Source organism: Manis pentadactyla, chromosome 2 (genome assembly GCF_030020395.1).
Source record: "Manis pentadactyla isolate mManPen7 chromosome 2, mManPen7.hap1, whole genome shotgun sequence".
NCBI classification, from domain to species: Eukaryota; Metazoa; Chordata; class Mammalia; order Pholidota; family Manidae; genus Manis; species Manis pentadactyla.
This window is the reverse complement of record NC_080020.1, coordinates 142,361,663-142,388,799: the sequence shown is the minus strand read 5'-3', so window position 1 is coordinate 142,388,799 and position 27,137 is coordinate 142,361,663. Positions and strand designations below refer to the sequence as shown.

General features: G+C 49.4%; 1 protein-coding gene across 3 annotated transcripts in view; it reads left to right on the top strand.

Moving 5' to 3' along the window:
* Nucleotides 1–27,137, top strand: part of SH3RF3 (SH3 domain containing ring finger 3) — a 375,142-nt gene that overhangs the window by 202,601 nt on the left and 145,404 nt on the right. For all 3 annotated transcript variants that reach the window (XM_057496861.1, XM_036920514.2, XM_036920537.2), the window contains exons 2-3: nt 5,346–5,621; nt 23,034–23,129. In XM_057496861.1, the coding sequence (XP_057352844.1) occupies nt 5,346–5,621; nt 23,034–23,129 (372 nt within the window). The remainder of the gene's footprint in view (nt 1–5,345; nt 5,622–23,033; nt 23,130–27,137) is intronic.

The window sequence follows — 27,137 nt, the reverse complement described above, 5'->3', positions numbered from 1 at the left end:
GCTCATAACTCTGGTGTCCCTCTTTTGGAAACATGTAGTTGGAACCTGACACATCTGTGAGGTTAGGAGGAGGTGCCTGGAAGCTGTGGACAAGGGATGACCGACATCTCAGAGTCCAAGACTAGTGAGTCTTGGTCCAGGCTCTTCGCCCCCATGTGCCTGGGAATCTGGAGGCCGAGACCCACACCCCAAATGCCCCAGGCCAGCCGCGGCATCCACCCATTCCCACGGAAGCTGGTGTGATTTAGGGCCTTGCCTGCAGCATGGTGTAATGGAGGCACCTTTGTCAAAGCCCCCAGTGCATCAGTTCCGTAGAAGATGGAGAGAGCGCTGTATCTGTGTGTGAACACCCACTCTCTGCAGGGTAGGACATAAAGCCCACGTGAAGATTTGTGTGCTGCATCTGAGTAATGAGCCATGAAATTGACATTTATAAGTTTTAATTATTATTAATGCCTTGCAGGGATAGCTAGTGTTAATTATCACATAGGCATCCCAGATGTTTTCCGTTCCCTTATTCCTTTTCCTCAGTGCCTGAGTCCATACACGGGTAGGGCACAGCACCCCAGGGGGAGCGCACAGCGTGCGTGTGACCGTGAGGAGCCTCTCTGGGGTAGAGGCGAAGAGGCTGTAGAGACACCACTGTTTCCTGGACTGGACAGGTAGGCTTGTTTCACGGTGCTCTCCCTTGCTGCCTCTAGGCCCTTGTCGTGGGCTAATTAGTTAATCTTATAAAGGGCTTTGAAGTTGAAAGCCATGTGGAGGTGCTGAGAGTCCCCATTTCCAAGCATTTCCTAACAGCAGGAGCCGGATTCCAGCTGCCTCTGCCCCCAGCATGTCTCTGGCTTTATCATTTGCCTTTGGAAATGGGTCCTGCATCCTAAAAAGGTCTGTGGCCTCCACGTTTTGTTGTATGAGACGCTGATCTTGGCATTCTGGGGAGGGGGTTAGTGCGAGGACCCACTCCTCTCTTCCCTGCTTCCTCTCACCCCCGCCCTCCTGCCAGCTGGCAGAGCAGACCAGGTGGGGGTGGAGCCGCCAGGCTGTGGCCAGAGCCTACAAGTGGCCTTCTGTGCTCCAGCGGGGGTCAGGCCCCCATGGGGCCTTGGGCACCCCCTGCCCCAGCATCTGCTGCTCCGGGTGGGCTCTGGCCCCTCCCCATCCCAGGTGTTCATGCTAGAGCCCCTGCTCTTTCGCACCTCTGTGTGGAGCTGGGCTCAGCGCCCTGTCCCTGGATCTCTGTGAGGCAGGCTGGTTTGGGGCGGTTGCCACATCAGATCTGTCTGTCATTTCTAACTTTCCTGGTCCCTATCCCTACTGAGGCCCCATCACAGGAGAGACCTGAGCTCACTTGAGCTGACAGCATGCACAAGACTCCTACCATGTGTCAGGACTCTCCTGGGTGCTGGGGTGGCCAGGCAAACACTGCTTTCTGGGGCCTTGGTTTAATGGGGTGAGTGCAGTGGCCTGGATGGATTAGAGGCTCCCAGGACAGACGAGGGTCCAACCGGGGGTGCTGCAGGGCCTGGGAAGGGGAGAGGCAGAGGAGAAGCAAGGATCCAGAGGTTCCAGAAGCACATGGTCTCTGTAAGTGCGCTGCACCCTCCATGGCTGTGCGCTGGTGTCAGGGAGGAGGCTGGAAGTGTGCCGAGGCCAGTGTGCGGATCCTTGGCGCCATGCTAAGGAGCTTGGGGACCCTTCCCAAGGGTAGTCGGTAGCTACTGGAAGCTAAGCAATGTACTGGACATCCAGCCTCCCTGGGCACATGGAGGTGGGAGAGACGAGGGCGAGGCGGTGGGAGTGAAGTGTGCAGCAGTCTCTCCTTGGGAGCTGCGGGGACAGGGAGATGGGAGGGTGCAGGCTGATGCTGACAGAAAGGTGGGAGTAGTGGTTACTGGGGCTGCTTGCAGAGCGGTGCTGGGGTGCCTGTGGCCAGGAAGCAGAGGGCAGGGCGTAGAGACAGATGATGGCTCCGGTGAGCCACTGGACCTGCAGCTGAGATGTCCAGCGAGCTGTTCAGCTGAAGCAGGTCCACTTCTCAGAAGGCAATTTGGAAACACAAAGAGAGGCAGGTAGGGCTGGCTGGCCTGGAGGCCTGAGGCCACGGCGCCCAGATGGTGGGCAGGCCCCTTCTGGAGAGCAGTGAGATGGAGGAGGTGGGAAGACATAGTGCTGCACACGGCAGGCCCAGGGAGCTGGGCCTCACTCCCCTCCTCTGCACCGCAACCACCCACACCGCACATCAGGCAAGGATTGCGTGGCACACATGAGAGTGGTGCTTACAGGCGGCCCTGTCAGCCGAGCTGGTGAAGCTAGTGATGGCAGGGCAGAGAGGGAATGCCAGCATCCCCTCCCCACGGGGAGGGTTGGGCGTGCACTCAGGCGGCAGGGCCCCAGACCAAGTGCGGAGCTGGCCGCTCGCCCTCATCAACGATCAATGCGACAATGAGCAGCAGAGCACAGAGCCACAGCTCCTAAAAATCGCTCTTGAGCATTGCCCTCCTGGTCTGGGGGTGCCAGGAAACGAGTTCATGACTAAGTGAAGCTCTCGGTCCAGCACCCAGCTGAGGCCAGTCTCAAGTGGAGCACTGAGTCCTTCCCTGTCCCTCTAACACCTCTGACCTTGACAGGATCTCAGCTTTGCTACGTGGTCCACAGGGAAAATACTCATGTCCAGAAAATAAGTGTCATATTCAACTTCTAAAGTTGTGATAGACTGAGTTCAAATAAAGCAAGAGAGCTGCTCTGTCTTTCTGTAAATGCAACCCGGCAGACCATGGCCAGCTTCACTACCTGGGCACTGTTCGCATTCTGGGTGGCGTGGCTCTGTATTGTGGGCTGCCATGAGGATGTAGGGTGCAGCCCTGGTTTCTACCAGTTAGATGCCAAGAGCACCCCACCTCCCAGCTGTGACAACCAAAAGCATCCTCAGGCATTTCCAAAGTCCCCTGACTGAGAGTCCCAGGCCTGGGGCTGCTGGGCCCCAGGGTGGCAGTGGAGTTCTGGAGGCCCACAGCCCATGGCCTCTCCCATTCTTTTCTGACCGCAGGACTGGGGTTGCACCTACTCCTTTGCCTCGGCATCTAAAATCAGGGCCTGTTACGGTCCTATTGTGCTGGTACAAAGCTAACCAGGACAAGAGTGAATGGAAGCAAACTGATTTTTTTCTCATTGAGCTTTGCAACAAAAAATCCTCTGGTGTTACTATTTAATTGGTTAGTGGCGGCTGTTTGTCAGTTTGCCAGCATGTTCCCTCTTAACTGCTGTCATTTGACATTGCAGAAACATAAATGCATAATGATCGAGTTGCCAACATGCTATTGAGTCCTCTACAAAGGGCTTTCGATGTACTACTGCTTCAGGCTTTTGTGGTTCTATTGATGGATTTGAATACTAAAGAAATGCTTGGCACAGGCAGCCTGTGGGAAAAGTTAGCTCCTGTTAGGAGCATGGCAGACACAGGGACAATGGAGGTTTTGTATGGCCTTCTCTGGCATAGACTTGGCCTTTGGCAAAGCTTCCTCAGTTGAGTGGGTGTTGGCCACCCATACAGAAGAGGAGAAACCCAGGTGGCCACTGGTCTTTGTAGAGAAGCCTGAGATATCAGAGGAACCCAAAAAGGTACCATAATGTTGGATCGGGGTAGCTCAGTAGACTCCTGACGCTGCAAAGCAGGGCTGCCAGTGCTTCTGTTGGGGTCTCAGGGCCAGTCACTGGGTCAGCGATGGCAGACCACTTCTGACAGGATGACAGGAGCTTCCCACGATGTTAAGATGATATTAGATTATGCTCTTGAAATTATACTTGTAGGCCGAACTGTTTCATGCATCCACAGATATGTGTCATGGTTGTACAGTCTGTGACAGCCAGGGACCACTTCTAGAGACTTCGAGGGCACTGGGGACCCACCCTGGGCTGGCCTCCACCTCCCATGGCCAGACTGTGCACCTGGCTGAACGTTACAGACCTGTGCCCCCAGTTGTGAGGCCACGATTGGGGGGCACACACAGCTGTGCAGTTCTGTCCCCCAACCTGAAAACCCCTATGTGAGTAGCTGTGAAGGTTCAGAGATGAAATGAGGAAGATTTTGTTGGATAATAACCGTTGGAAATCTGGCAGATAGAAATAGCACCGAGGAAGCAGAGGGTGAGAACATTCTGGAGGCAGACGCCTGGGTCAAGGAAGGCAGCCGGAGGCCAAGCCCTTGGGCCTCCACTGCAGGGGATGTACCTGGTGGCTCCCAGGATAGAAATCAAAGGCAGGTGCAGCACGAAGCAGATTTACTCAGTGAAGAAGGCATAGAATGCAACGATGCGAAGCCAGCTACCGCACAGGTAGAGCCGCCCAGTGGCCTATCCGAGCTCTGGTTGTAAGTGGGAGTGTGTAGGGCCGGGGCGGAACCGTCATGATTTCTCTGGGGAGATTCTCAGAAAAGGAGCCTGCAACTCCAGGGAGAAAATTCCAGAGTAAAGTACCTTTGAAACCGCAATCAGTCAAAGGGAGAAATAAAGTGGGAGAAACCCATTTACTTCCTACAAGCAGCCGCCCCGCATCCCTTGGGACCCGGCTGAGGAGGAAGAGCCCCACCGACCTCTCCGGTCTACGGACACCCTGGCTCGCCCACGCCATCACCTGTTGATAAGGAGGTGGCTACTGCTGCCCGCCCCGTGGAAACACCCATTGCACGGAGGCGCACTAAGGTCTGGCGAGGATTCAGGAATATTGCAGTTTCACCCCAGGAGCTTCTCCTTATTAGGTCCCTCACTGTGGTTGTCATTACGACTGTAAACTCTTGGCATTGTTGGTCATGAGTCTTTATAGGTAAACGAGACTTGAGTGAAGCTAGAAGTCTATTCCCAGTCCCACTGGACCATGCTGGTTTGGTCCAGTTCTGGAGGGTTCCAGCGGCATCTGCTGACCGGTCTCCGGCCACCCCGCCTGCTCCTCTCCTCTGGCTCCCGGCAGCTCAGGCCCACCCTGCCTGGCCCTGCCACCCCCCTCCCTCCCGCTGCCCTGCCGGGTGGGGCTCTGCCTTCTCTCTCACAGTCTGGGTCCCTCACCCATAAATGGAGACAGTTCAGCTCCAGCCCAGAGAGAGCTGGTCCATGTGGAAGGCCTGGAGCAGTGGCCTGGCCCGCACCAGTGCTGTCTGTGGGGGGTCACCTCTGTAGGGACCCCTTGTCCAGGCGGAGCTGTGGCCTCATGTTCCTGTGATGGGCGTCTGTTCCTTGGAAGTCCTTCCCCTCCAGGGCACTCTGTGTGTGCCCCCAGGACTAGGAGCCCCGGAAGCTGTGCGGCAGCAGGAAGGCCTCACTGAGTAACCAGATGTTGTGTTTTGCTTCCAGGATCTTCCCCAGCTTCCCTGCAGCAAAGCCCTGCACAGCCATGAGGGAAGGGAGCCTGGCGACCTCAAGTTCAGCCAGGGGGATGTCATCGTCCTGCGGCACAGGGTGGACGAGCGCTGGTACCACGGGGAGCTGCAGGGTGCGCACGGCCTCCTGCCCGCCAGCTACATCCAGTGTGTGCGGCCCCTGCCCCAGGCCCCGCCCCAGGGCAAAGCACTTTATGATTTTGAGATGAAGGACAAAGACCAGGACAAGGACTGTCTGACCTTCACCAAGGTAAGAGGGGCCTCTGTGCGCCTTCCACAGGAGCAGTTCCCAGCCGGGAGCCTGGCCCCACCTTCCCTGCATGGAAGCCTGGCTCCTACCTGGAGCTGCCACCTCCCTGGGTCTCAGAATGGGAGGGGAGCCGGGGTTTCCGCTCCCTGAGTTTTTATTAGGTGGAATGAGATGCCCACAGCTGGGCAAACGGCTCCACAGGAGCTACAGGGTGCTGGGTGGGTCACAGCAGCAGGGTGCTCCACCATCCGAGGCATGGTGTCCAGGTGATGACTCTGGGACCCAGGAATGGAGCCCTTTCGGGACTCACCGCCCTGCAAGGGCACTCACTGGAGAAACACCACAAAGGCCCCTTCCGCTCTCAGGGAAAGGTCATTGGGCCCCGGAGGGAGGCACACGGGTGTGAAGCGGCTGGGTCAGTCTTGCCAAGAGGCACCTGGGGTGGCGGCAAGCTAAGAACTTTCCCCGTGGAGCTACAACAGCTGCAGAGGGCCTGGCTTCGGGCCACCCGTCGCAGGCCTCAGGGGTTGTAAAGCATTCAGGGCACAGAGGCGGTGGCTTCAGGCCTTGCTGCTCCCTTTGGAGCCGGGACCCCCAGGTCTCAGGCTGTGTGGATGGCCCTCCTTCTCACATCCCTGGGCAGGGAGTGGAGGGGGTGGTGTGGAGCCTCCAGCTGGTGGCAGTCACCTAGGGTCCGTCATCTGCACGTGTGTTTCAGCATCACTACTGCTGTGCCCCTCACCAAGGCCAGCAGTGGACTGCCTGCTCCCGGTCTCTCCTCCTTCCCTCCCTCCACCCCTGCTAGCTCGATTGCACACACATACAACACAGTCGTAAATAACAGAGCTACAATTCTAACTGAAATCTCTGACTTTAAAGTCCACGTTCTGTCCACTTCTGAGAGGCCATTCTTGCCCTCTGTCTCTCTGTCTCTGTCTGTCAGTCTCTCTCTCCCCATCTGCTTTGTGCAGAGCTTGGCTGTGGTGCTGTGCTCTCTGGGGGGCTGCTGGAAGACTGCGCACACCATTTTTTAGCAAAACTGGCATGTCCTGTGCACGGCTGCTATTTATGTCTCATTCCATTGTTCCATCTGACAGTGAATAATCTGTTCTTTGTTCAGAAGTCCACTCTTCCTTCCTTCCTTCCTTCCACGGAGGTGTTCTGATGCTAGCTGCGATCGTCACCTGGCTGCCGTAGCTTCCTAGGAGCAGATGCAGGCCTCTCTCCTGCTCTCCGTCCCTGCCTCTCTCTCTCTGAGGCCTAGGGTGGCAGGTTGCCCGGAGTGCAATGGCAGACAGATAGGACCCCGCTTGGCTCCCTGCGCAGCCCAGAGGACACTGGAGAGCCTAGCCCAGGGGAAGCCGTGGGGCCTGCGATGCCATGTACCATCTCCCGTAACCAAGATCAAGGGCTCCATGCCCTCTCGGCATTAGGTGGGCCCAGGAGACAGGGTCTGTTGTGGCTCTAGGATTCTCTGAGCTCCCCTAGCTCCAAGGGCAGACACAGGCCCTCCCCACTCTGAGCCCAGGAGAGCCTCTCAGCTGAGAGCTGCACAGTCTGGAGCTCCAACCTCTCCCGGTGTGAGCAAAGGCCCTCCTTTGTGGCCATGGCCACGGCTGGCTCCATTTTGCGAGCCTCTGCCTGGGACACTCAACTCTGGGTGAAGATCAGAGCCCCTGGACAAGAGGACAGAGGGGCATTTGCCCACCTATCAGCAGCGTGAGCTGGCCCCGACTCTGCTGGGAGCTGTGCTGTAACCAGGGACACAGGCAGGCTAGCCGCCCTCCTGGAGCCTGAGTCTAGACGGGGACCAGGCCGGAGCATTTCAAGGAATGAGTGTTCAAAAGAGTTTCAGAGAACCCTGAGCTCTACTGGTCACCCAGGGGCAGACTAACCATTTAGTAAGGCTTCCAAGATATTCAATGGTAAAATTTCATGTTGGGTATTTCAAAGAAACGTTAAAGTGGTCCTCCAGGAACTAGTAGAACTCTGTTAGGCTTCCCCAGATGCGTTAGTGGCTGGCATTGCTTTTACTTTGGGTATGTTCCAGGGGTACCATGACCACCCCTGGGGTGAAGGAGACCACTGCTGAGGCGGGGTGTGGTCATGTGGGCTCACTGGAGAGGGGGCATTCAGGTGGAGATGCAGGGGTCTGGGGTCTCCTGTTACAGACTGTGGTGCTGTTCCCGCGGGAAGCCGTGTGAGAATGCAGTGTCGTAGGATGTTTTCCAAGGACTTCCTTTTCTTGAATCCTGTAGGTTAATGTAGAAGCTTGCAGACATGTGGGTATGATTCCCAGTAAAAGTCACGCTGGACCACCCCCACCACTCTCACATACCCGTTCACAACCAATGCCACAGTCAATCTCCCACCTTGGACTGGAGCACAGCCACCCCTACCATGCACCTGTTCTGCCCACATATCTTACCTCTAAACGTTCCCAAATCCAGCCTCCGAATCACGTGGGTGATATGCCATGACTCCCCTGCTCTGCTTACACTTCCCAGCACCTGCACCACTTGGCCTGGGGCTGCCCTCCCACACACTGATGGGACTCGTCCCATGCCTGGGGTGCTGCATCCTCTGCCAGCCTCAGCTGCTCTGCAGCTCGGGCAGCCACACACTTCTCTGTGCTTCGGCGCCACTGGCCCAGTCCAGCTTGGCTTCTCCTTCTAGGAACGTTTTGTTGTTTGATGTGTTCCATTCTGGAGTCAGCAAGGAAAGAGGGTTCTCTAAAATCTGTGGCTGGTGCTAACTTACCTTTAAAAAGCATCCTTGTGATGGGATGGATTGATTGGGTTTCAGAGGCATAAAGCAGGGGAATCAAAGCAAGATTTTTACCTTTGGTGTTGGCTTTTGAACAGTCCTGTTAAAATCGCATTAATTAAAGTAATTCTAAAACCAAAGTCTTACTTCCTTTAAGCAGAGGATGCATATTACTTTTTGTAAAGCAGCTATAAAAAGCTCATTTTGTGACTTATTAAAGTCACGCTCCAAAAAGCTGTGACTGTGCAAATAAAAAGACTAAGGGGAGAAGCGCTGCGGCCCTGAGCCCTGTCAGCTGGTGCCCACAAGCTTGCACAAGGCCTGGACGTGTTCCGCCCTCCACCTGCACAGGAAAGGCTGGCTTTGGGGGGCACGTGCCTTGGTGCAAGGACTTTGTGGCTGGGGTCCCATGTACAACCCTAGCAAAACCCTCACCCTTGTCGGGCCAACAGCTCCTCCTCATCCGGGTCAGGGCACTGGCACCTGCCTTGGGATGTCAAGGTCTAAGGGAGCCATGCAGAGCAGAGTGCTGGGCTCAGGGCCTGGCAGGCAGAGGGACCTTGAGTCCCATTCTTTGGGTGGCAGCTTACTCCACATTATGTTCACGCAACACAAGATTTCACATGTATTTATTGAGCCCTGTCTCTGTGACTTCCAGCTAAGAGGATGTTTCATCACCTTGCCAGGCAGCTGTTTTGGATGTGAAGGGCCAGGGCCTGCCCTTTGGCGAAGTCACTGTAATGCTCAGAAATCCTCAAAGGCTCAGGCAGTGCCTGGCCGGCCACAGAATCACTTCTGCTCCGGACTTGCAGCCGGGACCCAAGCTTACCACACCGGCCTGTATCCCCACCACAACCACCGTGTGGAGAGGCCGCAGAGCTTGTGGGCATGGGGACAGCCCCCTTCTCATCCTCGTCTCACCCCCGAGTCCTCCAGGGCCTAAGGGGTACTTTGAGTTGGGAAAAACCCTTTGCCGGTGTCCCCTTAAGGCCCTTCCATATGATCCTGTTATGCTGCTGAATGTTTAATCATCACTTCCCCAAAGTGTGGGGCTTCTCTGTGAATTAACCCAGCAGTAATCCCCAACTGTGTTCTGACCAGGGCACAGGCTTTGATAAAGATCAGATGTAGACAGAGTTTGGGCTGTAGAACCAGGTAGACGAGGATTCAAATTATGACACTTTCAAATTGTTATATGGTGACTTTGGGACATTTACTTAGCCTTTGAGTTTGCTCTTTAACTGTAAAGTGGAGTTGATAATAGGGTTCAATGAGCTCACTGAGAACTGAGCTCAAATAGACATTCATTTGTTCTCTGCCCTCTGCTTCCTTCTTGTTTCAGGAAAAGTTGTTGTTGTGTCAGATACATACCCCTTTTATGTTAGCCCGGATGCTCACAGGAAAATGAACATCCTCCCTAAGGTGTTTAATACTTGCCAAGCTGAGAATTTCCAGGGTTAGTCAGCTATACCTTTCTGGTTCTGGTGCCTACAGCTCAGGCCCTATGTCACCCCTGCTGCTTCCGGGGGGTATTCAGGAAGCCCTCAGGCCTGGAAGCCTCGGGAACCAAGGTGGGTTGGCAAGGAGAGCCACAGCTCCTGCTCCGTTCTCTCCCCTCATGGCCCCAGCACGGGTGGCCCTGGAGAGGGTGCCAGAGAAAGCCAGCCACCTTCTTGGATCTGGATCCTGGGCCCGTCCCCCACTGGGCAGTAGCCAGGCACCTCTGCGTGCTGCTGGGCCTGTGTGGAGAGGGTGCCTGCACTATGGGGATGAACTCAGAGCTCAGAGGAGGTGATGGGGCAGGGGGACAGCCAGGGCTGCTAAAGGATGTCCTGCCCAGGCCCCTCTTCTGACATCAAGGTGGGAGTCACAGTAACTACAACGGATCACTTTGCCTTATCGGTGAGGCTTGGGGAGTATCGGAAGTTGTGTCAAGAAATATTTTCAAACCTGTCCTGAATGTGAGCTTGTCTCCCGGGAGAGGCCTTTCACTATGTGCCCTACTCCACTGTCCTCCGGCTTTCTGCAGATGCCCCCCAGCATGTTCTCCCCTCCGAGGCTGGAATGGGTGAGCCTTTCAACCTGTGTCAGTCTGTGCCGCCCCTGCCCAGACCCCCGGCCCGCCCTCCTCGAAGCCAGCATCAGAGTCTGCACTGTCTACTGGGCCCTGACCCAGCGCCCACTGGCCTCCCGGCTTCTCTCCAGCTGAGCCTGTGGCTCCCCAAGTCCTCCGCGGCTGCCTGCCCACGGCCTGCATGCCCACCCGCCCCCCCGCCCTCTGCCTGTCCCCAGCACAGGACAGTGGGGGCACACAGGCTCTGAGTACATGTCTGACAGCGAAGGGTGCTAGGCCTCGTCCTGGCAGGGGGTCAGCCGTTCTTGCCATGGCCTTGCCGAGATGCTCACCCAGGCTCTTGCATGGTCCGTTCCTTCACTCCCAGATTTATCAACCCCAGGTTGTGTGCTGGGCGGGCATGGGGCTGTGTCAGCCCACTGGGTGGGCACAGAGAGCCCCACCCTCAAGTGCTACAGTCCAGTGGCTGAATCTGGAAAGGGCTCCTCAGGGCCCCTGCCCTCCACCTTGCTGGAGGGTGTGGGCACATGAGGTATGTGCAGCCCATGTATGTGCATGTGGTGTGCACACGTGAGTATGTGTACGTGAGGTGGGGAGAGCTCCAAGCACTGAAGAGGGAGCCGCCTCTGGCCTCAGCCTCTCCACCTCCACCCGGCTCCCCTCAGCCCTGGGCCCGAGAGTCCAGCTCTCATGTGTGCCATCTGCTTTGAGCAGCTCAGGCCTCTGGCAGCCTCTGGAGTAAGGACAGGGTGACGGCACAGGCCGCTGGAGCAAGCCCCAGGACCCTGGGGAAGCGTGGATGCCTGGGGCCTCAGCAGGACAGTAGGGGACCCGTGGCTGCTGTGATTCCATTAAGAGCCTGCTGAGAACTGCCCTCCACTGTCTCAGGAACGGTGCTGTGTTGTTGCAGCACAAGGCTGAGGGGGTGCACTGCTCCTATGTAATTGCCCCTTCTCTCTGCGAAACAGTCTGTGCCTGGCTAATGCTCCCAGGAGGGCCATGTGTGACAGGCCAGGTCCCCAGGCACTTAGCCACCCTGAAGGCGCTCCCTCCCAAAGCCCTTGACAGCAGGTGCAGGGGGCAGGGTGGGAGAGGCACTCCAGGAGCATCTGCGTGCAGTGCGTGGCCCTTGCAGGCCCTTCCGCGCCTGTTCTAGGCATGTCTCTGATGTTGCCATGCCCCTCACTTCAGAGTGAGGCATGAGGCCCTCGGGGGCCGGCTTACCCAGAGCTCTAAGAAGCCCCATGAGCTCCTCAGTGACCTGGTCTTTCAGGGGAAGCCTGATGTGTGAGCTGAGGCATTTACTGAGATGCACCTTTACAAAGGCACTGAAGGACAGTGTGCTCTGCCAGCCGCCTTAGTGACAAACAAGGGCTTCCGTGCGGCACAGATACACCAGCCTCGAGGCAGGTCAGGAAGGTAGAGCTTTGGTGTGACCATCTGTTTGTCGCTTTGCTTTTTCCCAGGTAGAAATGAGTGCACAGACCCCAGGAGAGTTGGGAAAATGAATTAGAAACACAGCTTACAAGCTGCTGTTAGGTGGTGGGCCTACCAAGGTACCTGAACCCTCTGAAAACATGTTACCCACTGAGCCTCGGAAAGAAAGGCGTTTATAGCCTTTAATAACCACATTACATTCACAGCCCAGACATACACTCATTTGGGACCACCCTGAGACCACCTGAATACAAAGGAGAGCTGCTGCCATATTGCAGTGGCATTCATGCATTTTCAGAGCTTGGACATGTCAGGAATGGGGAGAGCAGCCTGTGGACGTCTGCTGGCCACAGTGGTTGTGAGCACTTTACATGAAACCTGTGAATGAGATGGAGTCATGCATCTGAAAGTGAAATGCCACAGTGGAAACCACTCCCATTCATAAAATCTTAAAATGCTGCCATTCATAGAATACCTTGAGTGGCCCAGAAATGTGTCCACTCTCTGATATCAGAGATGTATATGGTATCCAATTAGATTGTGTTTGCTTACCTGCATCAGGCAAGGGCTGGAAGACCAGGGCACACAGGTAAAATCCTGCCCACCTGCTGCATTTCTGTAAATTAAGTTTTGTTGGCACACAGACTCCCTTCATTTATGTGTTGTCTCTGGCTGCTTTCATGCTAAAACAGCAGAGCACAGTATGTGACAGGCAGTAAGGCCAGCAGATCCTGAAATGCTAACTGCCTGGCCCTTTCTAGAAAGTCTGCCCACCTGGGACAGACAGCATAGCTCAGTGGAGGCCATCCATGCACACGGTGGTTCCTGGCACATCCCCCGGGCATGGCTTTGTCCTGAGGTTGGGGCCAGCTGCCACATGGAGGGCAGTTTGCAGGAGACCATTCTCTATGAAACAGCAACTGAAGCCGTCCAGCCGGGCAGGTCAGCCGTGCCACTGCCGTAGATAAGCCCACACAGCGTTTGGGGAGGACGTGGCTGCTCATATTCCAAAGAGACCATGGAGCAGGTCGGTCTCCTTTCCTCGTTCCAAAAGCGCTGGCTCCAGGTTTTTGAAATGCGACAGCAAATTGGAATCTGATGCAATCCAGCCATGGGAAAGCACCCGTTGTGGCCCTGGCCCTGTGTGGGGGACAGGTGTCAGGACGGTTTCCTAGCACTGCAGATTTCAGGCTGGGGACATGCTGGAGTGGACACTCTTGCTGCCCAGCACTCAAATGTTCTCACTGGTGGTCATCTCCTTTGTGTGAGTTGGGTGGACACAGAGCTGCAGGAAGCACCCCTCAGCTCTCACAGGCACTTGGTGACCCCTTCCTGTGTGCAGTGAATGACTATACATACAAACAAGCATGCTTCCAGCCTAGTCTCCCCAACAAAGTGAATGCCACAGCAGTAGGAGCATTCTAGACCCTGCCCCTGGCCTGAGGTGCCTGCAGCCCTGAGACCAAGAATCACCCCCATCACGTTTTAAGTCAGATCAGACACTTGCTGCCAGCTGCCGCCAAGCCACAGCTGGGACCACAGTGGATTGGCATTTGATGGGCAGATGGGGCTGTGCGGGCTCCACCTGCTCATTTCATTAATGTCTCAGAAGCACTTGGGACATGATTAGATTTTGCATCCCGTTGTATTCGGGTGGGGGTTTTCTGTGCTCACATTCTATTAGGTGATGTCCATCTCTGTATCAGTAGGCCTTCCCCACCAGGTGCTGAGCTCTTCCTGAGAAGGCGTCATTTCCTCCACACGCCTACCACTTAGGTAGGGGATGCTCATATATTGGCAGCTGGATGAGGCCAAGTTGGCTCTGCTTAACACTTGGAGTGATGATAGATTCCCTGGCCTAGGAGGCAGGCTCATGTTTGGACAGGTGCCCCCATGTGGAGCTGTGTCCTCTTCTCAGTAACTTGGAGCCCTTAGTGCTAATCCCACCCTCCTGGGCGACTCAGAATGAGCCCAGCCCTTCAGCATGGGAATGAAGATCAAAGACAGTAGTCATGCCCCATCCTCCTGCCCCTCATTTCCCAGGCTCATCTATCCACCTTTTCTGGCTCTCTGTGACTCGATCTCAGGCTGTTCACATAACGGCTGGCTTCCTCAGTATGGGATCATGTATATCAGAGACGTGTCAGGACCGACTGCAGTACTTGAGGTGTGCTGTGACTTGTCCACATTGCATGAACTATTACCTTTTAAAAACACCTTTTTATCTAAGTATAGCATAATATACCAATACCACTGATCAAAATCATGCTGCTTGATGATTGGAGATATATTTACATATATATGTAATTTATCCTTCTAATCATTACCCAGGGGAGAAACAGTGGGATGCCAGCGCCCCAGGCCCTCCGCTCTGTCTTCTAACATCATAGATGGACTGTATCTGTTCTTGAACTTCTAATAAATGGATCATGCAGAATTTGTGTGTGTGTGTCCAGCTTCGTTTTCTCTCAAATTATATTTGTAAGCTCCACCTATATTCTTACAGGTACCTAGTTTGTTCATTTTCATCACTCATGTTATTAGCTTTTTTAAAAAATAGACTTAATTTGTAGAGCAACTTTGACACCTGAATTGAGCAGAAGGTACAGAGTTCCCATATGCCCCCTTCTCCCCAACACACATTTGTTACAGTTGATGAACCTACACTGACAGATCATTGTCACTCAAAGTCCATAGTTACATTAGGGTCACTCTCTGTGTTGCACATCCTGTGGGTTTAGACAAATGTATGGTGACATGTGCCCACCATTATAGTTTCATACAGAATAGTTTCACTCCCTTGAAAACCCTCTGGGCTGCTGATTCCTCCCTCCCTCCCCCCAACCCCTGGCTACCATTGATCTTTTTATTGTCTCCATAGTTGTGCATAGTTTCGCCATTGCCAGAATGTCATACGATACGAAGCCTTTCCAGACTGGCTTCTTTCACTTAGTAATAAGCATTTAAGTTTCCTCCATGTCCTTTCATGACTTAATAACGCATTTAGTTTTAGAGCTGGATAATGTTCATTGTCTGGATGTACCACAGTTTATCCATTCACCAACTGAGGGGCATCTCGGTTGTTTCCAAGTTTTAGTGACTTTGAATAAAGTTACTATAGTTATTCTTTGCATGGTTTTGTGTGGAGGTAAGTTTTCAGCTCCTTTGGATAAATACCAAGGAGTGTGAGTGCTGGATTATAAGGTAAGAGTATGTTTAGTTTTGTAAGAAACCACTAAACTGTCTTCCAAAGTGTCTCTACCATTTTTCATTCCCACCGGCCATGAATGAGAGCTCCTGGTTATCCACATCCTTATCAGAATTTGGTGCTATAAGTGTTCTGGGGTTGCACTCTAATCGGTATATAATGACTTCTTGTTTTAATTTGCATTACCTTAATGCCATATGATATAGAGCATCTTTTCGTATTACTTGCCATCAGTGTATCTTCTTTGTTGAGGTGTCTGTTAATTGTGGCCCATTTTTAAATTAGAATGTTTGTTTTCTTATTGTTGAGTCTTAAGAGTTCTTTATCTTGGATAACAGTTCTTCATCCGATGTGTCTTTATGATTTTGTGTTTTATATTTAGTCTGTGATCCATTTTGAGTTAGTTTTTGTAAAGGGTGTAAGGTCTGTGTATGGATTCATTTTTTGCATGCGGTTGTCCCCTTGTTCCAACACCTTTTTTTGAAAGACTGTCTTTTCTCCATTGTATTGCTTTTGCTCCTTTGCCAAAGATCAGTTTCTTTATTTATGCAGGTCCATTTCTGGATGCTCTGTTGTATTCCATTGGTCTATGTTTACATTCTGTCAGTAATATCACACTGTCTTGAGTACTGTAGCTTTAAGTAAGTCTTGAAGTTGCATAGTCTTTGTTCTTCTCTTCCAGTATTGTATAGGGTTTTTTTCCTGTCCATATAAATCTTAGAATCAATTTGTCAATATTCACAAAATAACTTGTGAAGAGTTTGATTGATATTGCCTTGAATGAAGTTGAGAAAAACTGACATCTTCACAATTTTGAATCTTCTATCTGTAAACATGGAACATCTCTCCTTTATTTTGTTCTTTGATATCATTCATCAGAGTTTTGTAGTTTTCCTCCTGTAGCTAAGTATTTCATTTTTTAGGTGGTAACATAAACAGTATTGCATTTTTAGTGTCAAATTCTACTTGTTCATTGCTAGTATATAGAAAAGTGTTTAACTTTTGTATTAATCTTATATCCTGCATCCTTGCTACAGTTGTGTATTAGTTTCAGGAGTTTTTTGTTCTTATTGATTCTTTCAAAATTTCTACATAGACATTTATGTCATCTGCAAAGACAGCTTTATTTCTTCCTTCTCAATCTATATACATTTCCTTTTCTTGTCTTATTGCATTAGATAGGATTTCCAATATGTTGAAAGGGTGTGGCTAGAGAGGAAATCTTTGCCTTTTTCCTCATTTTAATGATAAAGCTTCCTTTTTTTTTTTTTTTTTTTACAGTTATACATATTAGCCATAGGCTTTTTGTAAATGCTTTTTAAGTTGAGGAAGTTTCACTCTAATCCTAGTTTACTGAGAAGTTTTTTTTCTAATCATGAATGAGGGTTTGATTTTGTTAAATGGTTTTTCTGCATCTATTGATGTAAGGATATGATTTTTCTTCTTTAGCCTGTTGATGTTATGAATTAGCACTAATTGATTTTGGAATGTTGAGCCCACCTCGCATACCTGGGATAAATCCCACTTGATAGTGTTGTATGATTCCTTTTATACTTTATTGGATTCAATTTACTAATATTTTGTTAAGAATTGTTGCATCTATACTCATGGGAGACATTGGTCTGAAGTTTTTCTTTTTTTAAAAAAATTTTTATTAAGATATTATTGATATACACTCTTATGAAGGTTTCACATGAAAAAACAATGTGGTTACTACATTCACCCATATTATCAAGTCCCACCCATACCCCACTGCAGTCACTGTCTATCAATGTAGTAAGATGCCACAGATTCACTATGAGCCTTCTCTGTGCTACACTGTTTTCCCCTTGATCCCCCACACATTGGTCTGAAGTTTTTCTAAAGCCTACTGTGTCTTTGTTTGGTTTCAGTATTAGTGTAATACTGGCCTCATAGAGTTAGGAAGGAAGTAGTACCCCTGCTTCTATCTTCTGGAAAAGATTGTTAGAGAATTTGATACATTTTCATCCCTAATATTTGGTAGAATTCATCAGTGAGTCCATCTGAGTCTAATGGTTTCTGTTTTAGAAGTTCATTAACTATTTATTCAACTTCTTTAATAGGCTATAGGCCTATTCACAATAGCTATTTCTTCTTGTGAGATTTGGCAGATTGTGCCTTTAAAGGAATTGGTCTATTTTATTTAGATTATCAAATTTGTGGGCATAGAATTTTTCATAATATTCCTTTATTATCCTTTTAATGTCTACCAGATCTGCAGTAGCGCCCCCTCTTTAATTGCTGATATTAGTAATTTGTATCCTTTCTCTTTTCTTATGGTTAGCCTGATTAGAAATGTATTGATTTTATTGATCTTTTCAAATAACCAGCTCTTTGTTTGGTTAATTTTTTTTCTCTATTGATTTCCTGTTGTCAATTTCTTTGATTTCTTCTCTAATTTCCAGTATTCCTTTCTTCTGCTTGCTTTGTATTTAATTTGCTCTTCTTTTTCTAGTTTCCTGAGGTGGAAACTTAGATTACTGATTTTAGATTTTTCACCTTTTCTAATATATGCAACAATATTATAAATTTACCTCTAAAAACTGCTCTCACTGCAGCCACAGATTTTGGCAAGTTGTGTTTTCATTTTCATTTATTTAAAAAGAACCAGAATTTCTCTTAATATTTTTTCTTTGACCCAAGTTTATTTAGTATTGTGTTAATTTGTAAGTATTGTGGAACTTCCCAGTTATTTTTGTTATCAATTTATAATTTAATTCCATTGTGGTCTGAGAGCAGACATCGTATGGTTTCTGTTATTTTAGCTTTGTTAAGGTGTGTTTTGTGGCCTACAATATGGTCTGTCTTAAATGTCCCTGTGAGCTTGAGAAGGATGTGTATCGTGCTGTCCTTGGATGCAGCAGTCTGTAGATGTCTGTTCTGTCCAGTTGAGTGATGGCTGGTGTTGCCTTCAACTATGTCCTTGCTGATTTTCTCTCTGCTGGATCTGCCCATTTTTCTGATACAGGGGTTTTGAAATCTCCAACTATAATAATGGATCCATCTATTTCTCCTTGCAGTTCTATAAGTCTAGCCTCATGTGTTTTGACTCTCTGTTGTTAGGCACATACACATTGAGGATTGTTATGTCTTCTTGGACAGTTGACTCCTTTATCATTATGTTATCACCCCTCTTTATCCCTGATGGTGTTCGTTGCTCTGAATTCTGCTCTGTCTGTAATTAATGTAGGTACTCTCACTTTCTTTTGACTAGTGTTAGCACAATATATCTTTCTTCATCCATTTACTTTTCGTCCATAGGGATTTTTATATTTACAGTGGGCTTCTTATAGCAACATACAATTGGGTCTTGTTTTTTGATCCACTACAAGAATCTCTGACTTTCAATTTGTGCTTTTAGACCATTGACATTCAAAGTGATTACTGATATTATTAGATTAATATTTACCTTATTTGTTTCTGTTATCTATTGCCCTTTATTTTGGTCCCTATTTTGATCTCTCATTCTTTTTTGCCTTTTGCATTTTTAATTGAGCAATTTATAGCATTTCATTTCTCTCCCTCTTAGCATACCAGTTGTATACCTTGAAAAAGAAATTTTAATGTTTGCCCTAGAGTTTGCAATATACAACAATTACAAGTTCACTTTTAAATAACACTGCACTATTTCATAGGTAGTGCAAATACCTTATAATAATAAAACAATCCTAACTCCTCCCTCCTGTCCTTGTATCATTGCTGTCATTAACATCACTTATATATCAGCACACATAAGATTACACATATATACGCATATGTATATGATATGCACATGAACATCATTTTGAACCATTACCTGTTAGATCAATTAAGAATAAGAAAAAAATCTTTTATTTTATCTTAACTTAATCCTTTTCCAATGTTCTTCCTTTTTATAGATTCAAGTTTTTTACCTATATAACTTTCCTTCAGTTTAAAGAACTTCTTTCAACATTTCTTGTAAGGCAGGTTTACTGGCAACAAATTCTCTCCATATTTGTCTTAGAAAGTCTTTATTTCTCCATTGCTAATTGAAGAATAATTTTTCAGAGTACTGAATTCTAGGTTGGTGGATTTTTTTGTTTTTGTTTTTTTCCTCAGTCTTTTAAATATCTCACTCCACTTTCTTCCTTCTTGCATGATTTCTGAGCAGTCAGGTGTAATTCTTATCTTTGCTTCTCTATATGTATAGTATTTTTTGCCCCTCTGGCATCTTTCAGTATTTTTTCTTTATCTTTGATTTTCTATAGTTTGAAAATGAAATGCATAGGTGTAGGGGTTTTTTGGAGGGATTATTTTGGGGTGGCTTTTTTTTGGCCTTTCTTACTTGGTGTTCTCTGAAATTCCTGGTTCTGTTGTTTGGTATCTATCTGACATTAATTTGGGGAAATTCTCAGTCATTATTGTGTCAAATATTTCTTCTGTGCCTTTCTTTCTTCTCCTTCTGATATTCTCATTATGCATATGTTACACCTTTTGTTGTGGTCCCACAGTCCTTGGATATTCTGTTCTCTTTTTCTTTTGTTCTGTCTCACAGTCTTTGCTCTCTGCTTTGCAGTTTTGGAGGTTTCTATTGTGATATCCTTAAGCTCAGTGATTCTTTTGTCAGCTGTGTTCTGTCTACTAGTAAGTCCACCAAAGACATGCTCTGTTTCTGTTGCAGTGTGTTTGATCTCTAGCATTACTCCTTGGTTCTCATGTATGTAGACTTTCCATCTCTCTGCTTGCATTGCCCATCAGTTCTTGCATGCTGTCCACTTTACTCATTAGAGCCCTTAGCATACTAATAAGAGTTGTTTTAAATTTCCCATCTCATTTCCAACATTCCTGCCATATCTGAGTCTGGTTCTGATGTTTGCTCTGCCTTGCATTTTCTAATGTCTAGTAATTTTTTCTGACAGCCAAACATGATGCTCCAGGTGAAAAGAACTGCTGTGAACAGTCCTTTAGTGATATGGTGGTGAGGCTTGGGGAGAGGGAATACTTCTACAGTCATATGATCCTTTTATGCAGTCTCCATCCTCTAAGGGGCTGTACCCCCCAGATAGTGAGGCCCACCTACGCATCTCCATCCCCCTGCTCCTCAGGTAGTATTCTTAGGTGGTCTGGGCTGGGTAGGGTGTTGGGTGGACAACACCATATTCACTTAACCAACCCTTATTGCTGTCCATTTGTCTCTAGTTTTTCTTTAGCTGAACACACACTGTAATAAAGGCCCTCAGAGTTAAATCTTTTCACACATCTCTGAGCTTCTTAGGATAGAGTCTCTAGAAGTGTTTTTGTGAAATCAGTGGGTATGCAGGCTTTGAGTTTTGATAGAAATTGCCAACCTGCCTGCCATGAATTTATACTCACATCAAAATTGATAAAATGCCTATTCCCTGCATGCTGACCAACACTGAGTTGGCTTTATGTTCATCTTTGCTAATTCGATAGGCATAAAAGAACAAAGAAAAAAGAATCTTTTGTTTAAAATTGTATTTTTTAAATTATTGGGCATAACATTTTAAAATGTGTTCAATGGCAATTTTTTTTTTCTTCATGTGAGTTGCCTGTTTGCCTTTGGCTGATTTTTTTCGTAAAGTATTTGTCTCCTTTTCGTATTGTGACTTTAAGTATTTATATAGTAGCATAGTAAGTCTTTGTCTCTAAAATATCCTGCAAAAATTTTTCTAGTTTGTCTTTTTGTTTTGTTTTTGCTGTTTTTAGGTTTTCATCTTTTGGTTTAGAATTTCATCTTTCTGTAGCCAAATTTTTGTTATCATTTCAAAATATGATAGCTCAAGATTAAGCATCTGTTCATATTTTCTTTTGGACATTCAAGTTCTTTTTTTGTAACATTTACATTTTTAAGCATTATGGAATTTATTTTAACATGCACAGTGAATTAGAGAACTATTTTTTTTAATGGTTAGCCAATTTTAATCACACTTTCTAACTGATCATTGTTGGTAGAATAGAAACCCAGTGATTTTTATGCATTTGTTTTAAAATTAACAGCCCATGTCAAATTTACTTACTCTAATTTTTAGTTTATACTCTGTTTTTATAGGGAGAAAATTGTATACTCTTCTTCCCAGTATTTATAGTTCATCTTTTATTTTCTTTTATTCTTCTTGGCTCTAATTTCTAGACCAGTCTTAAATAATAGTGTGAATATTATGGTATTTTCTTTTTTTTTTTAAACCAAATTATCTGGTATTTTCTTCTTTTTTAACATTATAAAATTGAATGTCTTTTTTTGTTTGTTTGTTTTTGCTGTTGGAAAAACTCTGATTTGTAGGAAGCCTTTAATTCCCTTTCCTTTTGCATGATCAGCAGTCTTAGGGGCCTTCCTTCAGCTGAACCTGACTTGAGTTCCCGGTGGCCTCAGGGCTCGCCTGGTTGTGAACCTGTGAGGTGAACAGGGTGTGGGAGTCAAGGGGCTTCCTCCATGCACCTCTCCCCAAGCCAGGTGGTCACATGGGCCCTCAAGGCTGTCAGGAAAGGTGCTGAGCATCTGCTAGAAGGAAGTCCTCATCAATGTCCTTCTGTAGCCTGAGCCAACTACCTTGGATGGCAAAATGGAATGGTTCCCTTACAGTGTCCTTCACGTTTTTCTGGCTTACATCAATTGGGGAAAAAAACATGCTAAGGTCATAAATCATTTTATAATTTTTGTATTTCTTAAAGCTGGGAAATTGGGGCTGAGGACAGGGTGAATCAGGGATGTGATTGTCCTTAACCTTTCCCTGTGCTCCTGGGAGACAGAGGTTTGGAGGACACTTTGGGGTACTCCCTACACACTCATCCTTGGCTCTCCCTCTCTGTGTCCCCCAAAAGGCATACCCAGTTCCCATTAGATCATTCAGCCTCACCCCAGATGAACACCCCAAACCTGTGTGGTCCCTCAGTTCTGAGAATTCCTGAAGTCTACTGGCCTGAAATGTCCCTTTGCTCCTGAGAGGGCCCTACAAGTCCCACATTCCTGCTTCATGCTAAAGTGTGAAGGGCTTGTTGGGAAGGCGGACGGTGCATTCACACCCAGCTGGGGTTGCCTGTGAGGCTGCCTGGCCACCAGTGCCTCAGCACAGTGTGTCCCAGATGGCCAGCTGGTCTTCTCACAGATTCTTGAGGGACAAACAACAGAGAGGTGATGTGTGGGCTGTAGTCGGGGTGGCCAGGAGCCCTCGGGGATTGCTCTGTCCACCGCGGGTACCGAGGAAGGTTGGTGAATGGAGAGGGAATCGGGTGTGCCACCAGCTTGCTGTCATCCATGTCACCTTGTGACCCTTGCTGCAGCCTCCCGCCCCCGTCGTAGTCCCGCTTGCCTGGCATCCCTTTTCAGTCTCCCCACCACCCCCATCATTAGGGTCTGCAGCTCACAGCACCTGTGGAGGCGTCCGGCCTCTTGTCCTGCCGTCTGTGTCTGCTTTGTGTGTCTGTACTTGGTGCTGTGGGGGAGGCGGAGAAGGCAAGAGGGTTGCTCAAACCTTTACATACCCACAGTACTCAATAAATGGAGTCAGATTGCATCATTGGATCATTTTTTTGTTCTTTGAGGGAGCCAGAAACTTGAAAAGTTTTAAACTAGCTGAAGTTAGATTTACTCAGCATAATTTTGTTAAATAAATACTTCATTCATAATTATTTGTTTCATTAAATAAATTCATTAAATAAACAAATAGTAAGAGCACAAATTTTAACATATGTACTACTAAGTTCCCCTGCTTTAACAGGCGAGGTTCTTTGCAGCTCTGATCAGCACATAAAAGAACAAGAGAGAAGCCGGGCAGGAGGCAGGCTAGCTGTTCTCATGTGTCTGATCTTGGAATGGATCGGAAGCCGCTCTTTGAATCATCTTCACTTAGCCTCAGCAGCACTAACGGGCCTCTTGTTCTTTTGTGTGTCCACGTGCATGTGTCTGCGGCGGGCTGGGCGATCCCAGGATGAAGTCCTGACCGTGATCAGAAGAGTGGATGACAACTGGGCGGAGGGGATGCTGGGGGACAAGATCGGGATCTTCCCGCTCCTGTACGTGGAGGTAAGGCCGCCAGACCGCCGCCTCTTCACCTCGTTGTGTGCTTCCCCAGAGCGGGCTGACCTACCAGGACTCCCTTTTCTAAGGAAGAACCCACTCCACCATGATCTAAGGGTAGCCAGGGCTGCGTCTGGAGCCTCCCCAGTCGGGAGGACGGAGGCCTGGCAGGAATCTGCAGTGTGCCTGCGGCCGTCACCCTCCTGAGCGCTGTTCCTGCACCAGTGTGTGTGCTTGGAGTGGGCTGAGGCTGGCAGGGCCGGAGCTGTGTGGGCGGGGTGCCACCAGGTCTGGCACACGGGAAGTCCCTGAGAACCAGCCCTAGCCTGCACTCCCCAGGGTTCGCCCTGTAGCCCATTGGTGACAGGCTGAGACCCCTGTGTACACTGCGGTGCTGTCTGGTCTCTCCTGCTCTTTCCCAGCTCCCCTGCCCCCACCACACTGGACAGCACCCCTCGGCTCGCCCAACAAGGCCTAGATTCCATCCAATCCCCTTTCCTCCCTCCCTTCCCAGATCTCCTGGGCCATCACTATCTCTGAAGACCTTTCTCAATTTAGAAATGATATAATGTGATTTAATGTATAATGCACAGCCACTGCACTGCTGAACACAACAGTAAACAGAGTCCCTTACAGAATGCACTTTCTAATATGGGGGGATGACAAGAATAGGTCAGCTGTATTAACACATTGTAACGTGATACCATAATGGAGAGAAAAATGCAGCAGGAGTGGGGACATGTTGGTGAGCATTCCAGACAAGGAACAGCCAGTGCAAAGGACCCGTGCCAGGATGGTGCCAGGCTGTCAGGGAGTGTGAGAAGGGCCAAGGGGCTGGCCCAGTGGGCAAAGGGACAAACAGCAAGAGATGGGGTCAGTCAGGTAAAATGGTCAGGTCAGAGCATGAAGACCAGGAAGCTATAGAAGGGCTTCTGGCCTGATGGTCTGCCTGGGGTCTTAATGCATCACTTTGGCACCACTGCTGAGTTCATACTGAGTGGAGGCCATGAGTGGAAGAGGAAATAGGTGGTGAGGCCATTGCACTGTGCAGATGACAGATGAGGCTGGCCCAGGCCACGGTGGCAGCCATGAGGTGAAAACCATCAGATGCTGTGTGCTAAGGGAACCAATAGCATGTGGGGATGGGTGGGATGGGACATTTCAGACCCCAAAGGGAGCCACAGATTCCTCCCATTCTGGCTTGAGCTACTGGAGGGGACAGATTGCCATGAGCAGAGATGGGGCAGAGGGCGCAGTGGATGGAGCATGAAGAAGCTAGGAGGTCGTTCTGGGCTGACAGCCAGAGGTGTGGGGTGACTGAGCAGGATGTCACATGGGCAGGTGACTGCTGAGAAGGAAGCTCACAGGGGTTTGTGCTGGAGATATTTACTTGGGGCCTTTGGCCTACAGACAGAATCAACCTCCCAAGTGCAGACCGGCCCACCCACAAAGGGGTGCAGACTGGGAGGAGGCCAAGAGCAGGCCCCCCAGCTCCAGCCTCCCCATCTGTGTCTCTTTAGAGGAACTCCTGGCCCCTCCCACCCTACCCCGGCCTCCTCCCACTGGTCCGCCCTCCTCGTTGCCACTGAAGTTCTATTTCTCTTAAACCTGCCTGGCCCGGCACCCCTACCAGCCCAGCCTCCCTCTCCCCTCCCAGCGCAGCTCCTGCTGCTCATGGATGGTGATTTCCAAGCCTGTCATGAAAGGCAGAGATCCTGCCCAGCCTCTCACACCCCAGCCCCTCTACATGCACCTTAGATTCCAGCCACCTGAACCCCACCATGCTTTTTCCAAGCCAGGCTTCTGTGCAGGGACCTTCCTCACTTTCTGAAACCCAGTTCAAATGCTCCCCACCCATGATGCCAGTCACTGAGCCTTGGTCTGCTCATGGGGAGGGGCAGGGTTCCCAGCACCTCCTAAACATCTCCGTGACCCCCACTCAGGACCTCACCTTGCTCATGTTAATGTCCCTAGTGTTCGGCAAAGTGACTGCACACAATGGGCACTTAATTCGTGTTTGCAGGAGTGACAGCTTGTCAGGAGATTAGCAGCCCAAGACTTGGCCAGGTGCCTTTGTGGGTTTAGCCAAACACAGCGGCTGTCCAGAGCCAGGGCTGCTGGGGGCTTGCTGCAGGCTGGGAGGGCGAGCTGGTGCTGGGCTGGTCTCTAACTTTGAAGAGAAAACACGAGGCACTCAGAGGGTGCAGCTCTGGGACAGGTCGTCTCAAAGCAGCAGGAAGAAGCAATTGCCTTGCCCTGGATTTTGAGTTGACCACATCTGTACAGGCAGACCCAGCCTCCCCTCACAGCCACATCTTTGCTGGCACCAAGTTCCCCTCCCCCGGGGAGCTGGGGGAGTGGGCTGCTAGGGCATCCCTCCACCTGCAGCATTATCGCTGCCTCACTCAGCCCCCACACCCTCCGAGGAGACCCCTGGCTCCACCCTGCCTCTGCCCAGTGAGAGCTCATCTGTTCTTGCAACCTCTGTACCACCCAGGCAGAGCTTGGGGTCGTGTGTCCCACCCACAGAGAGCTCCCTGCAGGCCAGGCTTCATCTCTCCTCACGTCCCCAGGGCTGGGTGCCCAGAGAGGGAGGGTGCAGAGATGTGTCAGCAGACGGGCTCCCCAGGTCTGTGTTACACCAACAAGCAAATGCACAGAGACTGGTGGCGGCAGGGGCAGGTGGAGACGTCTGACAGAGGGAAGCCCCGGTGCAAGGGAGGGCTGGGGCTGTTCTCCTGCGAGCAGGCAGGACTTGGGGTTGGCAGCGGCAGTCTGTCCCACCTCTTTTGTATGTCCTGTGTTGTTATTTAACTTAGACATGTTAGTGTGTTTCTTGTTTTGTGCTCTGATGTGGGTAAGGAGATGAGCCTCAGAGGTGTGGGTAAATGGTCAGTGGGAGTGGGCTCGCCTGGGGTTCCTGATGACCATTTACTAGATGGCACATGGAGGGACAGTGGCTGCCTCTGCCACAACATGAAAGGGGTGGGTGGGCCCTGGTGTGGCCGGGCAGCCACGTCTGGGGAGGTCTCTCCCTGCGCACAAGGTGAAGCACTAGGAGAAACCTCAACCTGGATGGGGTAAGGGTCTTGACTGGATGAGAAAGAAGTCTCGAACAGGTTGGACAAGTGTAGATAAAGAGGAATTTATTAAACCAAGAGCCGCAGGGAATGGCAGCTGCTTTGCAGGCAGCAGAGAACAGGAAAGTCCAGAGGGAAAGAGGGAAAGTTCTTGGCCTAGGGAAGATTCCCTTGCCAACTCCTGAAGCCAGGGTCACCTGGCATCCTGTGTCTGCTTGGATCTGCATGGCATGGGGAATAGACCCTACCACCCCAGGATTTGGGGGAGCCATGGAGCACAGGATGGAGTGAGATTATGTTTTGAGAACTTCCCAAAGAAAGAAGATTTTCAGGCAGGCTACTAAGAGCAGACCATACAGCTGCATTTCCGTCTGGGTCACCCAGGAAACAGAAACATGCAGGCCCAAATCTGAGCTCTTAGCAGCTCCTTCCTACTTATTAGAAGTAAAGCATAGACAAAGTGAAGACTTGGAGGTAAAATGAAATAGTAAAGAGACAAAATGCAATAATTTGAGCAGTGAGAAAGCTTTATTTGAAAGTATGCACTTAAAGAAAGTGCGGGTGTCCTCAGAGAGGAGATGCATGGAAAATTTGAGGATTCTGTCTTTCACGGCTTTCAATAATGGGGCAAAGGACTATTTACAATAGCCAAGATATGGAAGCAACCTAAATGTCCATCAGTAGATGAATGGGTAAAGAAGATGTGGTACATATACACAATAGAATATTACTCAGCCATAAGAAAAAAATAGATCCTACCATTTGCAACAACATGGATGGAGCTAGAGGGTATTATGCTCAGTGAAATAAGCCAGGCGGAGAAAGACAAGTACCAAATGATTTCACTCATATGTGGAGTATAAGAACAAAGGAAAACTGAAGGAACAAAACAGCAGCAGAATCACAGAACTCAAGAATGGACTAATAGTTACCA